We start from the raw sequence: 20,409 nt of genomic DNA, 5'->3' as shown, positions 1-20,409 counted from the left end.
CCTAGGGATTGAACCTGGGTCTCCTGCATTGCAGGCAGATTTTTTTTTTTTTTTTGCCTGAGACATGCACATCTATTTTTCAGATTTTCCATGGCTGAGACATAATTGCTTTGTTATGTTGTTGATCTTACTTCACCAGAGGGTGTTTGATGATAATGTTAGCAAGCAAAGGGCTTGCTGCCCAAAGTGCATAGAAGCTAATATTTTGATCATAGCTTTTGAGATAACAAAGAGTTTTATGGCAGTGTTGACCAACAAACAGAGAGGAGGCAGAGCTCATATCTGTCTCCCTGGTCTGGGGTTCCGTGAACTTTGATGAGTTAGGGGAGGATAAGTTGCCTTGCAGAAGTGCTGGCAGGGCTGGTTTCGATCGGAGGGCTTTGGAAATTGGTCATTTATGGTTGAGTGTGGTAAAGGGGGCTTTGGCATTAGATCGTCCTACACAATAGACCTTCGCTTCTGAAAAGGTTCCTGACTGCAGGTTCTGGTCATGGCTGCTCCTTTGGTTCCACTGCGGGGAGAAACTTTGGTTTTGGCTGTTACTTGAGGTCAAAATTTTCTCCTCTGCATCAATTTCATCCATCTGCATGACTTGCTGCTTTGTTATTTCTAACTGCAAGCAGGCTCCTTTGCTAAGACTTCTGGGGGTACTGGACAGTCACAGTCTGCCTCACGGGGTGCGCCAGCGGTCCACCCAGAAAGCTGAGCAGCAGCAGCGGAAAAGGTGACAAGCCGCGGCGATCGCGCTCGCCAAACTCCCGAGCTACTCGGACCTGGGAAGGGCACAAAGCGCAGTCCCAGGCGCACTTGTGCCTCCGAGGGCCGCCTGAGCGCCGAACCCGAGCGGCTTGGACCGGGGAAGTGCACGCAGCCCAGGGCCGGCCCCAGACGGTTCCCGGCTGAGCATCGTAGAGCCGGAGCGGTTTGTGCGCCGCGAGAAAGCCAGATTTTTTTTTTTACCATCTGAGCCACCAGGGAAGCTGGATAAACTAAATCCTATTCCTTCATCAGTCACTTGCTGTTTTTTCCTGGATGCCCAAAGATACTTCCTTTTTATTTTTATTTAAAACTCAGTAGTTTTACTAGAATATGTCTTGGTGGTGTGCACTCTGAATTGATATTCTCTGGTATGCAGTGTTTCCCTTCCTTATATTTCAAGTATGTAGATTTTATATTTCAGGAACATTTGTTTCCTTGAATTGCAGGTTTTAGAACTGTTATCTCATGTCACTTTTATCTTCTGGGACTCCTGTTATCTGCTGGATGCTTTTGGCTGTCCCCAGTATTTGTTCTCTCTGAAACTTATTTGCCTTTCTTCATTTTTTAAAAAAATTTAAAATGATTTTCTTCTTTTCAGTTTCCATTTCTCCTAAGGTGTTGTTGGTTATGTTTAGTTCCTCTCATTCCTTTAGACTTTATTTTTTTCTTTTATTTCTATTTCTTCCTAATTTTGATTCACATTGTCTCTCACTCTCTAAATGTCTTTAGTTTGTTCTGAAATAGTACGTGACAGCTTTGGTCTGTTTTGTGTGCATACTCCTGTGGTATGCTTTCATTGTCTGCAAGAATGTTATTCTACTTCTTGTTCTTTTTTTTTCTGATCACTTTGCTGACTCTTGACCTCACTTCTTTGCTGACGCTCATTCCTGAATTGACGTCAGCTGTCGCAGTGCCTTCAGTTGCTGTCATCCAAGGACAAACGTGTGAGGGCTTGCCTTCTGCAAGTCCCTCGTGCCCAGTGTTATCAGCATGTCTTCCTTACTGTCTGTCTCTCCTCCATGTCCTGCAAGTGCTCATTCCCCCAGGGGGTCCCCCTCCGTGTGGGGTCTTGTCCTGGAAGAAGCATTGCTCCAGCCCCTCAGGCCTAGAGAAGGAAAAACCCTTCCTGTGTTCAACTGCTGTTCCCTGCTGTTCTGCTGTTGTTTCCCCAGAAAGCTGTTCAACTTTTTGGGGAAATTGATGCTGATTCCCTGTCTTCAGGATCATCAGGTTCCTCACTGCTCCTGTTTCTACCTGCACACACACTGATGTTACCTAGGCTGCAGCGCTCTGTGGTTCATCCTCACTCCCCTTATATCTAGGGGTCAATGGGGACAGCTTGTCAGACTGTTTTCCCATGAGCTCTGTCTGTGGGTTTTGAATCTGCTACCTACTCATTTAGTTCATAGAGCCTAATGGATAAATGAGATGAGACAGTGAGATAGCATCACTGACTCAACAGACATGAATTTGAGCAAACACTGGGAGATAGTGAAGGAAAGAGGAGCCTGGTGTGCTGTAGTCCATGGGGTTGCAAAGAGTTGGATATAACTTAGCTACTGAACAATAAATAACAATCACCTGACATCCATTCCAAATCCAAATTTTCCAATCTTTTATTACTTTTTTTTTTTTCTGTACAGTGCCGGTGGAATGTGGGATCTTAATTCCCTGATCAGGGATCAAACCTATTCCTCCTGAAGTGGAAGCGTGGAATCCTAACCACTGGGCCTCCAGGGAAGTCCACAAATCTAAAAAAAAAAAAAAAAAATTTAAGCTAGTTTGTCCCACACACGACCCAACAACCCAGGCCACGATCTGCTTTGGCTGCCTTGTTTCCTGTCTGATTTGCAAAGACAGATCCTCCTCCCTTATGCTGTGATGCTACTTGTTCGTGGAATAAAGACAGTAGGCCATCTGCTCTGTACACTTACCACACCCTGGGTTCACTGCTCACTTTCTGCTGTGTCACATAACAGTTTCATTTGGTCCCTGTATTTTCTTAGGCTTGTAGTTCTAGGCTTGGCCAGATTTCATATTTCCCTCTTTCTTTCTCAGTGAGAATACTTTGGGGTGACTGATGTCTACCTCCTAATTGCATCATGAGGAGTCCGGTTGTGTTGGTGTTCTGGAGATGTTGAAATTGTTCATCTGGGCATATTTGGAAATACTACACAATTTTAATTAATAATACCACTTACTGCTTACATATACCAGGCATCTTGCTAACTGCTTTCTCTGTGATTTCTCATATTACATCTCAGTACATTCACTGTGTTCAGATTTGAAAATCGGCCCAGACTTGGTTGTTTGGAAGATTCTGAATCACTGCTCTGAGCTTCTGTTTGCTTGACATAGTGATGGTTGCTCTTGATTTACAGGGTCATTTTGCGGATTATTGGAAGTCATGATGTGTGAGCATTTTGACAAAGGAGAACATGACAGCTTTATTGTTATAAAAAATTTAAGAAAGAAAACCCCAGATAAACAGTGACTGTGATGTCTGTCTCACTTGTTTCACATCTGTTTCTTGAAAGCGCTGAGCCACGCAGACCAGGCAGAAAGCTGCCGGGTGCCAGAGCCGAGGGGAAGCCCGGGAGCTGCGGAGGTTTCGTAGCCAGTCCAGCGCCCGGCGCAGCCTCTTGCGCCAAAAGCCCAGGTCCTCCCGCGCGCCCCGCCCCCGCGCCTCTACGCCCCGCCCCATGTCCCATACTCCCTGTCTGTGAGCTCCCCGCCCCTACGCCCGTACGCCCCGCCCCTGCGCCCCGCCCTCCCGCTCCCCAGCGGTGCTCGGGCCCCGCCCTGCGCGCCCGCCGCCGGCCGCCTGCTGTTTGCGGGTCCGGATTGGAGCGAGCGTGGCGCCGCGGGCAGGTCTCGGCACGCTGCCCTTGGAGGCCGAGTGAAGGAGGCGCACCGAGCGCGCGGTGGAGCCCGCGATCCGAGGTCGGCGCGGGGCTGGGCCTCTGGGACCCCGGATCTGCCCGTCGGCCCGGGGAGCAGGTTGCGCGCCGCGCTTTTGTGCTTCCGTTCGCTGCTGTTCCGGCGCTGCGAGCTGCGGCCCCCACGCAGGTTAGTCAGGGCATGAAATATTCTGCCTCCCGTGACGGACGGCAGCTACTACTCCTTGAGTGTTGGGCCACACAGAACGATGTTGTATATGCGCTTTTTATGAAAATATTTACACTGTAACTTAAGAAACTGTTCTTGACCAATCACGTAATGTGGGTCATCAGCTGCTAGATTATCAGCGCATTTTACTTCCCTCTGGCTCAGGCTCGGTGTCCTAGGTGGGGTGGCAGCCACTATATCCTCCAGAAAGTGATGCATTTTCCGCTTTAGTAATAGTTGACGAAAGATTATTCAGCCATAAAACACACGTTTGTGTTTTATTTCAGGTAAAGGCGCACTGATTTGGGGAAGCCCAAGTCAACCTTTAAACAAGTCTCATTCTTTAAAAGGTGAGAAAATGACTCAGTGATATTCCCTAAATCCAACTTCTGGAGACTTTTCCTTTTTTTAAATATAAAAGTAGTGAGTTTAAATCAGAAAGAAAGCCTTTGTTATAGAATATTGTTAACTTAAAGGGTCCTCTGTGTGCATGTGTTTGTCTTCTTTTTAAAAAAATTGTGGCAAAACCTCCATCAGTTCAGTTCAGTTGCTCAGTCATGTCCGACTCTTTGTGGCCCCATGGGCTGCAGCATACCAGGCCTCTCTGTCCATTACCAACTCCCGGAGCTTACTCAAACTCATGTCCATTGAGTCAGTGGTGCCATCTCATCCTCTGTGGTTCCCTTCTTCTCCCGCCTTCAATCTTTCCCAGCATCAGGGTCTTTTCAAATGAGCTGGTTCTTTGCATCAGGTGCCCAAAGTATTGGAGTTTCAGCTTCAACATCAGTCTTTCCCAATGAATATTCAGGACTGATTTCCTTTAGGATGGACTGGTTGGATCTCCTTGCAGTCCAAGGGACTCTCAAGAGTCCCCCAACACCACAGTTCAAAGGCATCAATTCTTTGGTCCTCAGCTTTCTTTATAGTCCAACTCTCACATCCATACATAACTACTGGAAAAACCATAGCTTTGACTAGATGGACCTTTGTTGGCAAAGTAATGTCTCTGCTTTTTAATATTCTGTCTATGTTGGTCATAACTTTTCCTCTAAGGAGTAAGCGTCTTTTAATTTCATGGCTGGAGTCACCATCTGTAGTGATTTTGGAGCCCCTCCAAAATAAAATGTCTCACTGTTTCCACCATTTGCCCATCTATTTGCCATGAAGTGATGGGACCAGATGCCATGATCTTAGTTTTCTGAATGTTTTAAGCCAACTTTTCCACTCTCCTCTTTCACTTTCATCAAGAGGCTCTTTAGTTCTTCTTCGCTTTCTGCCATAAGATTGGTGTCATCTGCATATCTGAGGTTATTGATATTCCTCCTGGCAATCTCGATTCCAGCTTGTGCTTCATCCAGTCCAGCGTTTTTCATGATGTACTCTGCATATAAATAAGGGTGACAATATACAGCCTTGAAATACTCACTTCTCGATTTGGAACCAGTCTGTTGTTCCATGTCCAGTTCTAACTGTTTCTTCTTGGCCTGCATACAGATTTCTCAAGAGGCAGGTCAGGTGGTCTGCTATCTCCTAAGTTTTACCATTTTTACGTGTACAGTTCAGTGGCTTTTAGTACATTCACATTGTTCTGCAACCATCAACTCCATCCATTTCCAGAGTTTTTTCCTCTTCCCAGATAGAAACTCCACATCCATTAAGTAATAACTCTCTATCCTCCCCCATCCCATGCCCTGGCATCCACCATCCCACTTCTGTATCTATGGGGCTGACTGCTGTAGGGCCCTCATGTACCCGGCCCTCATCTAGCGTTTGTTGTTTGTGACTGGCTTATTTCTCTTAGCATACTGTCCTCAGGGCTCATCCACATTATGGTCTGGGTCAGAATTTCTTTCCTTTTTTAAGGGCTAAATGATACTCCATTAATAATTAGAAGTTTATGCAACATTTTATTTATCCATGATTCATCTGTCAGTGGACCCTTGGGTAGCTTCCGCATTTTGACTCTTGTGAACTGTGCTACTGTAAAGTGAAAGTGAAGTCTCTCAGTTGTGTCCAACTCTTTGCAACCCCATGGACTGTAGCCTACCAGGCTCCTCCCTCCATGGGATTCTCCAGGCAAGAGTACTGGAGTGGGTTGCCATTTCCTTCTCCAGGGGATCTTCCCGACCCAGGGATTGAACCTGGGTCTCCCGCATTCCAGGCAGATGCTTTAACCTCTGAGCCACCAGGGAAGCTTACTGTAAACATGGGGTAAAAATATCTGAGTCTCTGCTTTCAGGACATTTGGGTGTGTTAAGAGTTGTTACTTAATGGATGTGGAGTTTCCATCTGGAAATGGATGGAGGTGATGTTTGCAGAACAATGTGAATATATCAAAAGCCACTGTGTACCCAGAAGTGTGTTTGCTGAATCATATGGTAGACTTCCCTGGTGGCTCAGATGGTAAAGCGTCTGTCTACAATGCGGGAGACCCAGGTCTGATCCCTGGGTTGGGAAGATCCCCTGGAGAAGGAAATGGCAATCCACTCCAGGACTATTGCCTGGAAAATCCCATGGACAGAGGAGCCTGGTAGGCTATAGTCCATGGGGTTGCAAAGAGTTGGACACGACGGAGTGACTTCACTTTCTTTCTTTCTTTCTATGGTAGTTCTACTTGTAATTTTTTGGGGAGCCACCATACAGTTTTCCCCAGTAGTGGGAGCCTATATGGCAGCCTGTATGGCTCTCCTGCTGGGTTAAATTTGATGAGCTTAGTAAAACTGACATATTGAACATGGAGACAGAAAGCAATAATGTTTTATTAATTTTGCCTTTTGAGCCCAAACCTGCTAACTGAAAGGAAACCTAATATAGACAGAATGATTCATCATTTATCATGAGAAGGCAATACACAGAATATAGCCTTTATCCTAACCTCCCTCTTCCTCATTTTACAGACTGGTGATAAAGATGGATAAGCACATGTTTGTCAAGTAGACAGGAGGGGACAGTGGCATCTGGGCCCAGGCAGCTCTGAGGAGGGATCAGACATCCCCACCACCCAGGTTAGTCTAGAAAAGGACATATTTACTCTGCATTCGCCTCTGAGGGCCTGGACGTGAAGGGGACGGTAGTACTTGGTGGTTAAGGCAGTGGCTGTGTTACAGAAGGGGGACCCCTCACAGGCCTGAGGGTGGGCTCTTATCTAACACTCAGAAGTGAGTTGTCTGAGGAGACAATAAGAGTCAGGCTCACACCCTGAGGCTGTGATGAAGGCTGATGAAGCAGAAGGCTTTACTGGGAAGGGTCACCCGGCGGGAGCACAGTGGAGTCAGGGAACCCAGGAGACCTGCTCCGCTGTGTGCTCCCAGTCTCAGGGTTTATGGTAATGGGTTAATTTTCTGGGTCGTCACTGGACAGTCATCTTGTTTGGCCCGTGTTAGGTCCAATTCCCGGTGCTGAGGGCATCTCAGACAAGGCTCATCCCAGCTCGAGGGCTTCTGGGAGGTTGGAATGTATTATGGGCTGGCATCTCCTCCCTCCTTTTGGCCCCTCCCAAATTCTTTCTTATCCTTATCGGGACCTTCTGTTGTGAGATAATTCATACAGGTGGTCACTGTCCTTCCTGGCCAGGCGGGCGGCTTCAGTTATTGGTTCCTGAACCTCTGTGAGGATCTTAGGTCATTGGTTTTGTTATGGTTGAGATAAAACATGAGGTTTACTTTCAGTGAGTCAAGCATCTGGGGCTTCGGGTGTGAAACGTGAGAAGCGCTACGCAGTGAATGGTGGAGAAGTGGGGTCAGCCCTGTGGCCACGGCTCCTAGGCCCTCTGGTCACTGACCTTTCCCTGGACCCGCTGGTTCCTCTTACCAAGCTGGAGGGATTCCCTCAGGGTGTGAGCCTGATTCTTATCTCATTCTGATAAGCCTGCCTCATGGAAATGAAATAAAATTCATAGTTGATGGCAAGATGAGGAAAACCTCAAAATAAAATTTTTCTCTGCCCATTTGGGCCTCCTCCCCACTTTAGTGCATGCTCTGCACCTACACGGACCAGCCCTCCTGAGAGAGAGGCTTCTTTCTTCTTTCTTTAGGGGGCCTGATGACCCACCATTCACCAGTTGTACATGCTGGTCTGCACTGTGTAAGCTGTCAATGAGACATTTGATGCATGACCCCTTGCTCAGAAGCAAAAGACTGACTCCCAGGCTGGCTCCAATAACATTCTCCATTTTTTTCTTGGATGAACTGTTGGCTAATTTTCCCATCAACAATAGAAATACTTTTTTTTTTTTTTTTAAAGAAAGCACTTTTTTGAACATTCTGTCAGTGTCCGAAGCAGCAGTGGGGGGGTGGGTGCTGTGACCCTGTGAGGCCCAGGGCGTCGGGGACTCACTGAGGACCCTAAGTGGAGCTGCAGTCAGTTCTCACAGGTCAGTGCGGCTCTCTCTGTGTGGTGGAGGGTGAAGCACAAAGAGGAGCCAGGGCTGCTCGGTCTTGCTCTTTGCAGCACTGCTGGCCACAGGGCAGTGACTGGGCATCTGTGGCTGCAGGTTCCTTCCAGTTCCGCCAGGTGGTAAGGCTGACTATAGGTTCCATGAGAGCAGGGAGCTGTCAGAAGCAGCTGTGGTGGGAGTGACGTCCGGGCTCCTAGTGTGGGATTTGAAGTCGAGCCCAGCCGCATTCTCCTACCCCATCAGCCCCGGGAAATACTGCCTTCACTTCAGAAGGTGAAGAGGGTGAGCTATGGCCAGCGTTAAAGACGGTGAAGTGAACTCGACTTTGATGGAAATTACAGTGAGTTTTGGAAGGAGGAAGAGCCATTTCCAAGATTTGAGGAAAAGGAATTCTGTTGGAAGGATTCTGTGTCAGAAGTTGTCAAGTATGGTTTCACTCTTATGGGGAGTTCTGTGTATTTTTCAGTGATCACACTGTACCAGGGTCACGTGGCCTTAGGGTGTTCTTGAGAAGACATGTCTCAGTACCAGCAGGCTGGCCTGCTGCCCCTCCTTCCTCCTTTTCTTCTTCCTTCCCTCTAGGTCCTCTGGCTGAAGGGCTCTCTATGGAGGAGAGAACATGGAGCCTGGGGAAGGGCAGGGCTCTGGGCCCTTATCTAAGCTGACAGCAGTGGGCGGTGCCCAGTCTCAAACTCTGTGTCCTCCTGCTCCTGTCCCCCCACTCCCGTGTCCCCCGTCTCCTGTGTCCCACCCTGCTCTTGTGTCCACTGCCCAGCTGAGCAGCTGGGATGTCGCCTCTCTGTACTCTAAGGTCTCCGTCCCCAACACGACTGCCGGGAGCAGGGTTCCATGACAGAGCAGTGGGCGTGGAGGAGCCACTCGACTTGTCTTTTAGGCTTCCTCGCTGGGAAGCCGGGAAGCACAGAGCAGAGGCCACAGGGATGGACTCCCTCCCTCCCAGTTCTTGTGGGACATTAGGTCTTCGGAAGTTTCAGCTGCTGCTGGGCCTTAGCTTTCAGGATTGTAGGATATTCTAGGCCTTTTGAGAGAAGATGGGTAGTGAGAGCAGATGCCTTTCATTTATTTTTTCTTTGCCCTGTCTTTTTAAAATTAATATATGTTTAAATTGAGGGATAATTGCTTTATAGAATTTTGTTGTTTTCTGTCAAACCTCAGCATAAATCAGCCATAGGTGTACATATATCCCCTTCCTTTTGAACCTTCCTCCCATCTCTGTCCTCATCCCATCCCTCTAGGTTGATACAGAGCCTCAGTTTGAGTTTCCTGAGATGTACAGCAAATTCCTGTTGGCTGCCCTGTTTGGTTTTAGGTGAGGTTGTGCAGTTTTCTGTGTCTTGGTGGTTGTGTGTTACGAGCACTGCTGTGGAGCAAGCTGGGCTTTTACTGGTGCAGGGGGCCCGTTCTGCAAGCTGGACTTAGGGGAGATTGTTTTAGGCCCAGAACAGTGTGTCCTGGTCCCTTTGGTGTCAACCAGATGCAGGTTCCTAGATCATCCTGGAAAATCACCTCCCCAGAAAGGGTTTTCTGCATTGATTGGCTCAGTTAGGACCCGTGGTCAGTGTCTCCACAGCCCAGCCACCCAACCCCACCAGGCTTCTGGGGCATCTCCCATGTCTGAGCTCTCTGTGGCCCCCAGGTCACCATGTGCAGGATCCTTGTCTTGACCATCAGTGTAGGACCCTTCCATGGAGGACCGGCTCTCAGGGGCCCCCTTGTGTTGGCCTTCACTTCAGATGTGTCAAAAGTGGATGCAAAGCTCATCTACAATGAAGGCGAATCTGAATGTTTGAAAGGCTCCTGAAGAGAAACCACTGCATATACATGTTTCATGAAGGAGGCTCATCCAGAGCATAAGGCTGATGTGCAGGTGAAAAATCATGTTTGTGGATGCGTGTGTAATCCTAACTCAGAATTCATGGCTGTGGCTCTCTCCAGCCCTGACTCTGAGCCAGCGAGGGGGCACCTCGCCTGTGAACATCCACTTCTTTTGTGGAAAACCTGTGTAGCTGCTGCTGCTGCTAAGTCGCTTCAGTCATGTCCGACTTTGTGTGACCCCATGGACGGCAGCCCTCCATGCTCCCCCGTCCCTGGGATTCTCCAGGCAAGAACACTGGAGTGGGTTGGTATTTCCTTCTCCAATGCATGAAAATGAAAAGTGAAAGTGAAGTCACTCGGTCGTGTCCGACTCTTCGCAACCCCATGGACTGCAGCCTACCAGGCTCCTCTGTCCATGGGATTTTCCAGGCAAGAGTACTGGAGTGGGGTGCCATTGCCTTCTCCGGGAAAACCTGTGTAGAGAAGTGGTGAATTCACACCAAAGGCAACACCCTATAGGGGGCTACATACAGCCTGTTGATTTTTGTGGAGGTGGCTGGAGGGGAACCCTGGAATTGGCCCTTACTTGTTAATTGTTGACTTTTCCTGTTTTTCTTGTCTGACCTTAACAAACACCCTTCCATCGAACGACTTCTGAAATTGAAAGTGTTAGTCACGCAGTCATGTCTGACTCTGCGACCTTGTGGACTATAGCCCGCCAGGCTCCTCTGTCCATGGGATTCTCTAGGCAAGAATACTAGAGTGGGTTGTGATTCCCTTCTCCAGGGGATCTTCCCAACCCAGGGATGGAACCCAGGTCTCTTGCATTGCAGGTGGAGCCTTTACCATCTGAGCCACCAGGGGAACCAAATGATATTAAAATATTGATGAAACTTGTCATCTTGTTGGGAGAACCATTCTAATAGCTCCTCTGGCCCTTGCAGATGTAGAGACCTTGTATGGAGCCATGACAGGTTGTCCTTGTGAAAGTACAGGAAAGTGGGTCTGGGAAGGTTACAGGCTCTGGAAGTCACTGGTTCTTCGTGGCGGTGCCTGACGGTGGCTCCTCAAGGGAGACATAACCTGGTCCTTCCCTTCCCTGCAGGTACACAGCGGAGACGCGGACATCACCGCACCTGGCCAGAAGCCTAGCTTCCTCGAGGAAAGTCTCTGGCTGTCAGCACCCCTGGGCAGGGATATGGCCTCAAGCTGGCTAGAGGCCAGGCGGCAGTGCCTCCGTTTGCTGAAGACGAGGGGCTTCTTGCTGCTGAAGCTCTCGGCTGCCGTCTTGGCCGTGCTTCTCTTCTGTGAATTTCTGATCTACTACCTTGTTATCTTCCGGTGTAGCTGGCCCGAGCTGAAAACCCCTGAAGATGCCGGCACCCCTGGGGCCCCCAAGGCCCCTGAACCTGTGCTCAGGGCCATGTTCTTGGCTGACACCCACCTGCTCGGGGCCATAAGAGGCCACTGGCTGGACAAATTACGGAGGTAACTTGGGCCAAATTCAGTTTTCTGCAGGTCTGTAGGCCTCTTCCCACAGGTGGGGTCTCACGGTCCCCCATATATTTCTAACTCCACCACCTCAAGGGCTCGTGGGCACTGGGTTGCTTCCACCCTTTGACCTTTGTGGGTGACGCCACCAGAGGGTTGATGGGGGCACCTCCTGCCCCGGTGGCCCTGTCTATGACCCCTTCTTGTCATGCTGGCTGCACTTGTGCCTCCCTGAATAAGCCTTACTCCTGGGGTGGGTGGAGCGTCCTGGGGCACTGGGACATCCCCGGGTGGGGGTTGGGGAGGGACAGATGAAGGCAGGGCTACTGTATTTCCTCTCAGAGCTTTAAACCCTGGGAGGTGTGAGGTAGACAAGAAATGGAACACACCACCCCTCCTTTCCTCTTGGCCTCCAGGGAGTGGCAGATGGAGCGAGCCTTCCAGACAGCGCTGTGGCTGCTGCAGCCGGAAGTTGTCTTCATCCTGGGGGACATCTTCGACGAGGGGAAGTGGAGCTCCCCCGAGGTGGGCATGCACCCCCACGCCTGGGGCTGCACTGAGGTTCAGGGAGCCTAGGACGTGCGGAGTCCTGGTGCTGGGTGCAGGGGCTCCAGTGTCCACAGTCGTAGGCTCCATGTCCCCACCGGTTCTGGGTCCTGTTTGTCTGTGTAAGAGATGTCTGAAGGTTGGCAGATGCTTCCCACGACCCTCTCAGAAGGGAAGATCCACAGAAGGGAAGTGTCCGGGTTGTCCCCAGAGTTCAGGATGCACGCTGAAGTGTGGTTTGAGTTAACACTTATGGGCTGGGCTGCCTATGAGGTCATGGCCTTCTTCTAAGGAAGGTTGGGGGGTTGCTGGTGGGAGGTCTCTCTGCCCTCAGGGGTGACACCAGGTGCTGTGAGCTTTCTAGGAACCAGAGGGCAAGGCTGTTCTCACCTTGGCTGGCAGAATGGTTGGCTTACTGCATTCTTGGGATTAATGGGGGAAAGAAAAGCACCATTCTTGCTGCTTAGTTAAAAATGTTCAGTCACTGATGGTTTGAAAAGTGAAAGTGAAAGTCGCTCAGTCGTGTCTGACTCTTTGCAACCCCATGGACTATACAGTCCATTAAATTCCCCAGGCCAGAATAGTGGAGTGGGTAGCCTTTCCCTTCTTCAGGGGATCTTCCCAACCCAGGAATCGAACCAGAGTCTCCTTCCTTGCAGGTGGATTCTTTACCAGCTGAGCTATTAGGGAAGCCTGATAGTTTTGGAAGATACTTGAAAAAAATTTCAATTAATTTTTAAAAAATATCTTCCAGATGGTTTTGGAAGATATTTTAAAAAAATTAATTGAAATTTACTGGGACACTTCAAATGCTGTACAAAGAAAGTCCTGGTTCAGATCTGATGGGAACCTCTGTTCATGGGGTTGAAGTATTGGTGGTTCTTCCATCACTAAGTTTTGCCTGACTCTCTGCAACCCATGGACTACAGCACATTAGGCTTCCCTGTCCTTCACCATCTCCCAGAGTTTGATCAAATTCATGTCCATTGAGTTGGTGATGCCATCCAACCATCTCATCCTCTGTTGCCCCCTTCTTCTTCTGCCCCGAGTCATTGGTTTCATCTAGTCCAGAACTAATTGTGAAACCATGGAAACACTGTGTGTAAAAAGCAACTGGTTGTAGAGTGAGCTTGGATATAAATGCTGCTTTAGAAAATTAAGGGGAACATGTTATATTTTTCTAATTTTATGTTATTCTAACTTTAAGTATTATTTGTTAAAGTCTTTGTAAAGTACTGAAGGAATCTGTCCAGTTTATTTCCCTAGGTTGGGCCAAATTTAAGACTTTAGGACAAAGTTGACTACTGTTCAGCTAGTTATCATCCAGCCTAGAGTGTTTGTCCAGTTTGTTTTTAGGCTTAATAAAAATAAGGACTGAAACATCATCTCAGGCTTAAACAGTAAAGTCAGAAAAGCCTGGAGAGAACTTTTGGTTTTTCTCTTTCCCCCACGTCTTGTCGGTTCCCACCCCGCCACCCAGCCTCAGGGAGCGTAACCCTGAGGGAGGCACTGGTCCTCATTCCTGGGGGGCCCACCCTGAGCTGGATATTTCTGCAGCCATTTTTAGGACATGTCCTGATCTGAGGGGATCCTCAGCCTGGGGATGTCTGTGACATTGAAGTAGCGGGTGTGTGAAGAGGATGGTTTGCGGAGATAAACTGTTTCATTCAGACGTGGCATCGGGTTAAATACTTAGGTTAGTCCTGGGAAAAGACTGGTAGAAATTCTGCACATTGGCTTTATGGACGCCTGATCCCGGCAGGGAGCGACCTTCCCACCCTCACAACCTGGCAGGGCGGTCCCCCGGGCTGAACTGTGTGCTTCTCTCTGCAGGCCTGGGCGGACGATGTGGGGCGCTTCTGGAAGGTGTTCCGACACCCGCCCCACGTGCAGCTGCGGGCCGTGGCTGGCAACCATGACATCGGCTTCCACTACCAGTGAGTAGTCAGTGGAGGCGCCTTCCCCCTGCCCAGCCCTGGGGGCCTTGCCTGTGGGGTCAGGTTCTAGGGGCTCCTGCATATCACTTCCCAGCCCTACCACCAAGCTGTATGTGCCTCAGAGTGGTTCTCACTTGAACTTAATGTTTTGTGACGAGTTTTCTTTGGGAATCAGAAAACAAGACGGTTTGGGCTTTAATAGCTGATCTTTACATGGTGCTGGCCTGTTGTGAGCATAGCGCTTCCATACATTCAATCTCTTTACCTGTTATTTTTTTTTGCTTTACCCACTCTACCAGTGAGGGAGCTGGAGCTCTGGGGATGAAGTCGATCACCCTGGGCCCCAGACTCCAGACTCCAGGCTCCAGGTCAGACAGTGGTAGCAGCACCCTGCTTACCCAGGGCGAGTGGGAGCTCAGAACCAATGTGCTGGTTAGGCCTTCAGGTCCTAGATGTTATTTTTCCTGTGTTCTTGATAATTCTTAGGATGTTTTAAGAATGCTGAAAAATATTTCTTTTCACAATCGAATGTAGGATGGACACATACAGAATAAAACGATTTGAGAAAGTTTTCAACCCTGAAAGGCTGTTTTCTTGGAAAGGAATTAAGTGAGTATTATCTGTGAATTCTTAACAAAGACCCCTAGAATGTGACTTAAGAAAGTGTAAACACGATGGTCATCTTCCTCCTGACCTCTGAATTCTTTAAACACCAGGCACCTCTTTGTGGCCAGTGGACATGTGTGCAGGACACGATGGCACATTTAACGGGTCTGTGACAATGTTCCTGAGGGAGGAGGTGCCAGGGCACCTCAGCTGACCTGCTGTCATCTGGGTTTGGGGTCCTTGGCCCAGTTAGCTTTGCAGGACCCCCTCCCCACCTACCGCCCCCCACCCTACCCGGCCTGGTCTTAGGCTCTGCTCTGATGTCTTATTCCACGTCACCCCCACAGGAAGCCGGGGCTATGGGTGGCCGTCATCTCCCTACCTTACCTCCCAGGCCCGCGGACACAAGGTCAGGTGCTGAGTGTAGTGGTCACCTGGGGCCTCTTACTAGTTCAGGGTGGAAAAGCATTTCCCATCTTGGATTCGACTCCCAGAGATGCTGTCTTGTCCTCTTAGCATCGTCTGCACCTGCAGGCACAGTGCAGCAGGACTGGGATCTCTTCTCTGTGGGGTATAGCTTCCGGGTCCCAGAGCACAGGTGCCCGCAGATAGTGCCAGTGCCCATGGCTTGACCTCCTGTCTCTCGGCAGTTTCGTGATGATCAACAGTGTCGCGCTGGAAGGGGATGGCTGTGACATCTGCTCCAGGGCAGAGGCTGAGCTCCTGGAAATCTCTCACTGGCTGAACTGCTCTCGGGAGGTAGGACACCCCTCAACCCCTGCCCCACTCCAGGGGCACGGCCATCCCTGCTTCCCCCTCCCTCCCACCATCCAGTGTCCAGTGAGTGAAGAGCCTGGCCTCTGACCTGTAGGAGCATCGCCCCCGCGGGTGTGGAGACAGGCAGTGGCTGCCAGCCTCGGCCCCCATCCTGCTACAGGTGAGGGGACCCCACCTGGCAGCCTGCGAGTGTGTGGGGGAAGCGCTGGGTCTCACGGTCCCGACCCCTGTCTGGTCTCGACAGCACTTCCCGCTTTACCGGAAAAATGATGCCAACTGCTCCGGGGAGGATGCAGCACCCCTCAACGAGAAGTACACCCCCTTCAAGGAGCGCTATGATGTGCTGTCCTGGGAGGTCTCGCGGAAGGTGTGCGGGGATGCAGGGATGCAGGGTGGGGTAGGTGGCTCCTACACAGGTGTTTCATCCTCTTCCCCCCTGGGAAACCCACTCCTAAGATCTGGGTGATGACAGTCTCAGCTCTTGTTTATTCTGTTTCCCACCAACATGTATCTAGGACAGTGAATGAAACTAAAGAGTAGAGTCTTAAGACTTAATTAGAATGTCCTTCCTAAATATATACACACAAATATTAATATACTGTATGGTATATATAATATATAAAACAAAATATACATTTATGAAATGGATTTATTAAAATATTAATAAAAAATATATAATTAAAACCCTGCAATTGGGGATGGAAAAATAGATTCTCCCTGAGAGCCTGGGCTTACTTTTGACGGAGTCTGAAAAGACTGAAGGACTTGAGGGCAGAGGGAGCTGCTGGGTGTGTGTGTGTCCCCAGGCCCCGGCGACCTCTCACTGCCTCCACTCTCACTCACCACAGCTGCTGTGGTGGCTGCGGCCGCGCCTGATCCTCAGCGGCCACACGCACAGCGCCTGCGAGGTCCAGCACAGGGCAGGCATCCTGGAGGTCAGTGTGCCATCTTTCAGTTGGAGGAACAGAAACAACCCCAGTTTCATCATGGTATGTGAATGTTTATTTTCGTCACAAAGCTTCTACAGTATTTAAATCAGCACAGTGATCACCTACTGAATTGCAGCATGAATTACCGCAATCTGTGAAAACATACAGAAGCTGTAACCACACCCCTCTCAGCACACCCAGCAGCGTGAACCCCTCTCTGGGGACAGTTGTTTCTGGTGGGGTGCTGAGGGGACCATCTCATGGTGTCTCGTCCAGCAAGGACAGCAGTGCCCCGGGAGCTCTGCCTTCTGTTTTTTAAGGAGACAGGGTCATCTTGTCTTATTTTCCACACTTGCCTATTTGTGCTAACAGACGGATGCTGTGGGTCTTGCACGTTTGTCAGGGATGTTAGTGATGACCTAAAGCTTCAGCTCCTTTCTTTGAGCCCTGAGTCCATGTCCAGGTTATAGTGCTTTCACATCAGGAGCTTTTACTTAATAACAGGATGGGGAAAACCTTCTGCTTTCAAATTCAAAGTAAATGAATGTTCCCCACTGTCATACCACACAGCAAAAATGTCTACCAAAAAAAAAAAGGTCCATTGAAATGCCCCATGCACATGTATTTCTAGGTGATAGGTTGCTTACTTCAGCATCAAGTGGCATGAAAAACAGCCGTGTCCTGTTTGTTCCTGGATGACCACTGATCTAAGTCTCCAGGCCTTTCTGAATCCTCTCCTGCATGGCCTCTGGGTTTAGAGGACCTCCCCAAGAGGACCTCCCCACCCTGTATTAGGTGCTAGATTCAGTGGGGGATCAGCCCCCGGGACCTAGCATGTGGGATGGGGGCAGTGTGGCCTGCAGTGTCCTTGGTCTCAGGTTCGTCGGGCCCAGCGGCTCACTCCCTTGGTTGTATCTGCGGGTTGGTGCCATCCATGCAGCTGATGGTCTTTCTTGCTCCCCAGGGCAGCATCACGCCCATGGACTACGCCCTTGCCAAGTGCTACCTGCCGTGTGAGGACATGGTTCTGACCACTTACTGTGTGGCAGCCGGGTGCCTCATGCTCATCATGTTAATCCCCACTAGGCTTGTGTCTGCACCTTTTCATTTTGGTCAGAGGGTGCTCAGAAAATTTAAGACCATGTGAGTAGCAACAGACTTTTGCTCTCAGCAGTAGTAAGTCCCAAAGCCCAAAAAAATAAACTTTGGGAAGTGCTCATGGACGGTGAGACTACAGTGGGCCGTGATCACCACTCCTGGGTTCCGGATCACTTGTATCAGGCCCTGCAGGATCAGTGTTGTTCCCAAGCTGCAAAAATGGGACCTGTCTCTACACCGGGTCTGTCTGCTTGTTTATCAAGTATGTGTGTTATCAGAGACTCTGTACAGTGTGCAGAAGCTGCGTGTGATCACTGGCATGCACTGGACAGCCTCCCTTCCCCAGGACTCTTCCCCAGGATGGAGGGCCAGCTGTACACATATGTGGGGTCTGTGTCTGTCCTCCTGTGAATGTTCTCAAGTTTCTGTTTTATAAAGTCGTGTGCTTAAAATAAAATACAGATGCTACAAGCAAGAATATATTGTTCTCACAGACTTCTTTATTTCTGTGCTAAATTAATGGAATCATATTTTTAGATGAGTGTAATTTCCTCTCCAAGTTGTTAAATCTGAATTGAATGCCTGTCAGTAGAAAGTCGAAAAAATGGCTGTGGTAATTTTAAGCCTTATAAAATCTGTGTGTGTGTATGTGTGTTTTAGAGAATCTAGCTCTTCAATCAGACTTATCTAAATAGGAAGTTTAGTTACAGGGGAATTGTTGAATTATAATTCATATAAAAATACAGTTTCATTCTTTTGGGTATATATTGGGGCTGTAGCTCTTCAGATTCTCTTCATGTTGTACTGTGAAAATGCAATGGAAACTGAAGATTGTTTCCCCTTTGTAAGTCTCAGTTCATCTGAAAGTTTAATGGAACAATCAAGGATGGCAGGAGCCCAAATTCAGTGATAATGATTCAAAATATGTGATGGTGCACTGTATGTAAAGCTGTCATCCTTTATTTCATGGAAAACTAGTGTGTAAATGTGGATGAGTTTACAAAAGATTGTAAGATGCTGCTTTAGAGAGTAAACTTTAAAACATTAAAGACCATAAAGACGAAATGGAAGTTAATGTCGGCATCCATGTTGTTAAGATATGACCTCAGACAGTTTTAACAGGTTATCCTTGACCTGAGAGCACCAGCCTCGGGGCAGTGGACAGACGAGGCCGGCTTTTGAGGTCTTGTGCTGGATGGCGCTCACAAGGCTGTATTTGCAGATCTTTCAGGGTTGAGGAACAGCTGTATTCGTGTTTCAAATAAAGGTTTTGTCGTGTTTCTTCTTCAAAAGGCAAATCAGAGTCTGTCCTTTGACTGTCCCCAGGCCAGACACGGCCTGAAACCCTTGTCTTTTCCTTGCTATTTATGATGGGACCTGTGCTCAAGGAAGTAGTTCAGAAACTTTGACTAAGGGAACAGGTGGCCTTGAAAAAGTCATTAAATAGCCAGATAATGGAGAAACATGTTTTTTGACTAGAAAAATGTCCCTGGTTCCCTGAAAGAGGCTTGTGGGCATGGCATTCTGTGAGAGGTGGAGGATTACTGTGTGTTACTTACAAATATTTATATAAACGTATATACACATATCTATTGATCAATGAGTATTATAAAGACTACCAGCCTGATAAACCCCTAAGCTCTACATACACCATTTGTTCTCTTCCTCAAAGCAGTGCAGTGATGAGGATGACTGTTCAGCACAACAGAAACGCGTTTCTTTACAGGGACAGCCACAGTCAAGGCACGAAGATCTATAGGGATTTTCCTTGAGTAGTTAGTTATCAAAATAATATTACATCTTGAAGTCTGTACAGTGTAATAAACCAGCAATAAAACAGCAACAGGAAGAACCTATTAAAGGAGGCGCTGCCACAGCAGTGGAGCCTGGGGGACCACAGTGGATGGGACTCATGTGAACTGGAGGAACGTGGCCCCAGTGAGTGGGGGCTTTCTGCTGACACGTGGAAGGTCAAGGGGCTCCAGCAACAAGGCTGAAGCTGGCCTCCCCTGGAGATGGAACTGAACCCCACTGCAGCTCAGGGTCTCCCCTCAGTAGGGGGCTCATCCGGTCAGAAAGGCAACCCCCGGTCAGGCCTGAGCTAGTGTGTCTCCCCATCTTCCAACTTCTCCACGAGTCAGGGGGCCCCCACCCCTACACAGACCAGGGTTGGGGGAGAAGTGAGGGGACAGAGGTGGCTGGGGGCCCGGTGGTCACGAGAGCCCCGAAGACAGCCCCAGGGCGGATGAGCAGGACTCCTTGAGTGGTGCCTGGCGGGCCTGGGATGGGCGGGGCGGGGGCGGGGCAGCGGGGGGCGGGGGGCTCACAGGAGCTCGTACTGCTTGAGGTGCATTCGCTGGATGATGTCCCTGCAGTCGTTGAAGACGCGGCGGATGTTCTCCGTGTCCACGGCGCACGTGAAGTGAGGGTAGCAGTAGTGTTTGCCGTCGCCGGTGGCCGTGCTGATGCGCTGTGGGGACACGGCCGGCCGTCAGCTCCGGGGTCGGGGGCGGGTATAGGGGCTCTCTATGCCAGGGTTGAGCTCCCCAGAAACCCTTTCTATGCAAATTTGAAATCAGCTCAGAATACAAAGTTTCTTTTCAAAATGAGGACATTTGAACCTGAGTGGGTCTGTTTCTCTGTGACCCCTGAGCCGAGGGGGAGTAAACCCCCCCCCCCCCACAAACACACCCCGTCCCTTTGGGAAAAGGCGACATGCAGATGGGTGGCTGTCTCGGGGCCGCCCCGGGGCCTGCGCCCTGACCGGCGCTGCTGACAAGCTGTGTGACCCGAGGTCGTGCTGTGTGACCCGAGGTCGTAATCCACCTCTCGGAGGCTAGGCGCGCTCATCACTCCTCACTCTGGGGAGAGGAAAGGAGCCGTGGGAGGCTGAGCGCAGAGCAGCGCGGGCCGAGGCAGCGGGAAG

At 49.5% G+C, this 20,409-nt stretch overlaps 2 protein-coding genes across 24 annotated transcripts in view; one reads left to right on the top strand and one right to left on the bottom strand.

Moving 5' to 3' along the window:
- The first annotated feature begins 2,645 nt into the window (after positions 1-2,645).
- Positions 2,646-17,961, top strand: MPPE1 (metallophosphoesterase 1). Of its 22 annotated transcripts, none has more exons than XM_069569190.1 (14): positions 3,535-3,828; positions 4,155-4,217; positions 6,765-6,872; positions 9,520-9,593; positions 10,018-10,151; positions 11,447-11,587; positions 12,007-12,115; positions 13,970-14,073; positions 14,608-14,682; positions 15,330-15,438; positions 15,551-15,616; positions 15,701-15,823; positions 16,305-16,445; positions 17,350-17,961. In XM_069569190.1, the coding sequence occupies exons 5-14, from the start codon at positions 10,144-10,146 to the stop codon at positions 17,530-17,532; spliced, it is 1,059 nt and encodes a 352-aa protein (XP_069425291.1). In that variant the 5' UTR covers positions 3,535-3,828; positions 4,155-4,217; positions 6,765-6,872; positions 9,520-9,593; positions 10,018-10,143; the 3' UTR covers positions 17,533-17,961. The 22 variants fall into 22 exon arrangements, with proteins under 22 accessions (XP_069425277.1, XP_069425280.1, XP_069425284.1 ...); XM_069569175.1 differs by having other exon boundaries at positions 11,205-11,587; XM_069569176.1 differs by lacking the exon at positions 9,520-9,593 and having other exon boundaries at positions 2,646-3,828; positions 11,205-11,587.
- Positions 16,436-20,409, bottom strand: part of LOC138428443 (guanine nucleotide-binding protein G(olf) subunit alpha) — a 49,769-nt gene continuing 45,795 nt past the window's right edge. For both annotated transcript variants that reach the window (XM_069569199.1, XM_069569200.1), the window contains one exon: positions 16,436-19,953. In XM_069569199.1, the coding sequence (XP_069425300.1) occupies positions 19,807-19,953 (147 nt within the window). In that variant the 3' untranslated portion in view covers positions 16,436-19,806. The remainder of the gene's footprint in view (positions 19,954-20,409) is intronic.

The sequence above is a fragment of the Ovis canadensis genome, chromosome 23 (assembly GCF_042477335.2).
Source record: "Ovis canadensis isolate MfBH-ARS-UI-01 breed Bighorn chromosome 23, ARS-UI_OviCan_v2, whole genome shotgun sequence".
NCBI classification, from domain to species: Eukaryota; Metazoa; Chordata; class Mammalia; order Artiodactyla; family Bovidae; genus Ovis; species Ovis canadensis.
Note: the sequence above shows the minus strand (reverse complement) of the source record. Positions and strands in the feature narration are given on the sequence as shown.

Coding starts and splice junctions, on each gene's coding strand:
- MPPE1 (XM_069569176.1), top strand. CDS start 10,113: ATGAAGGAGGCTCATCCAGAGCATAAGGCTGATGTGCAG. Junction 14,683..15,329: donor TTTTCTTGGAAAGGAATTAA/GTGAGTATTATC, acceptor GTCTCTCGGCAG/TTTCGTGATGATCAACAGTG. Junction 16,446..17,349: donor ACAACCCCAGTTTCATCATG/GTATGTGAATGT, acceptor CTTGCTCCCCAG/GGCAGCATCACGCCCATGGA.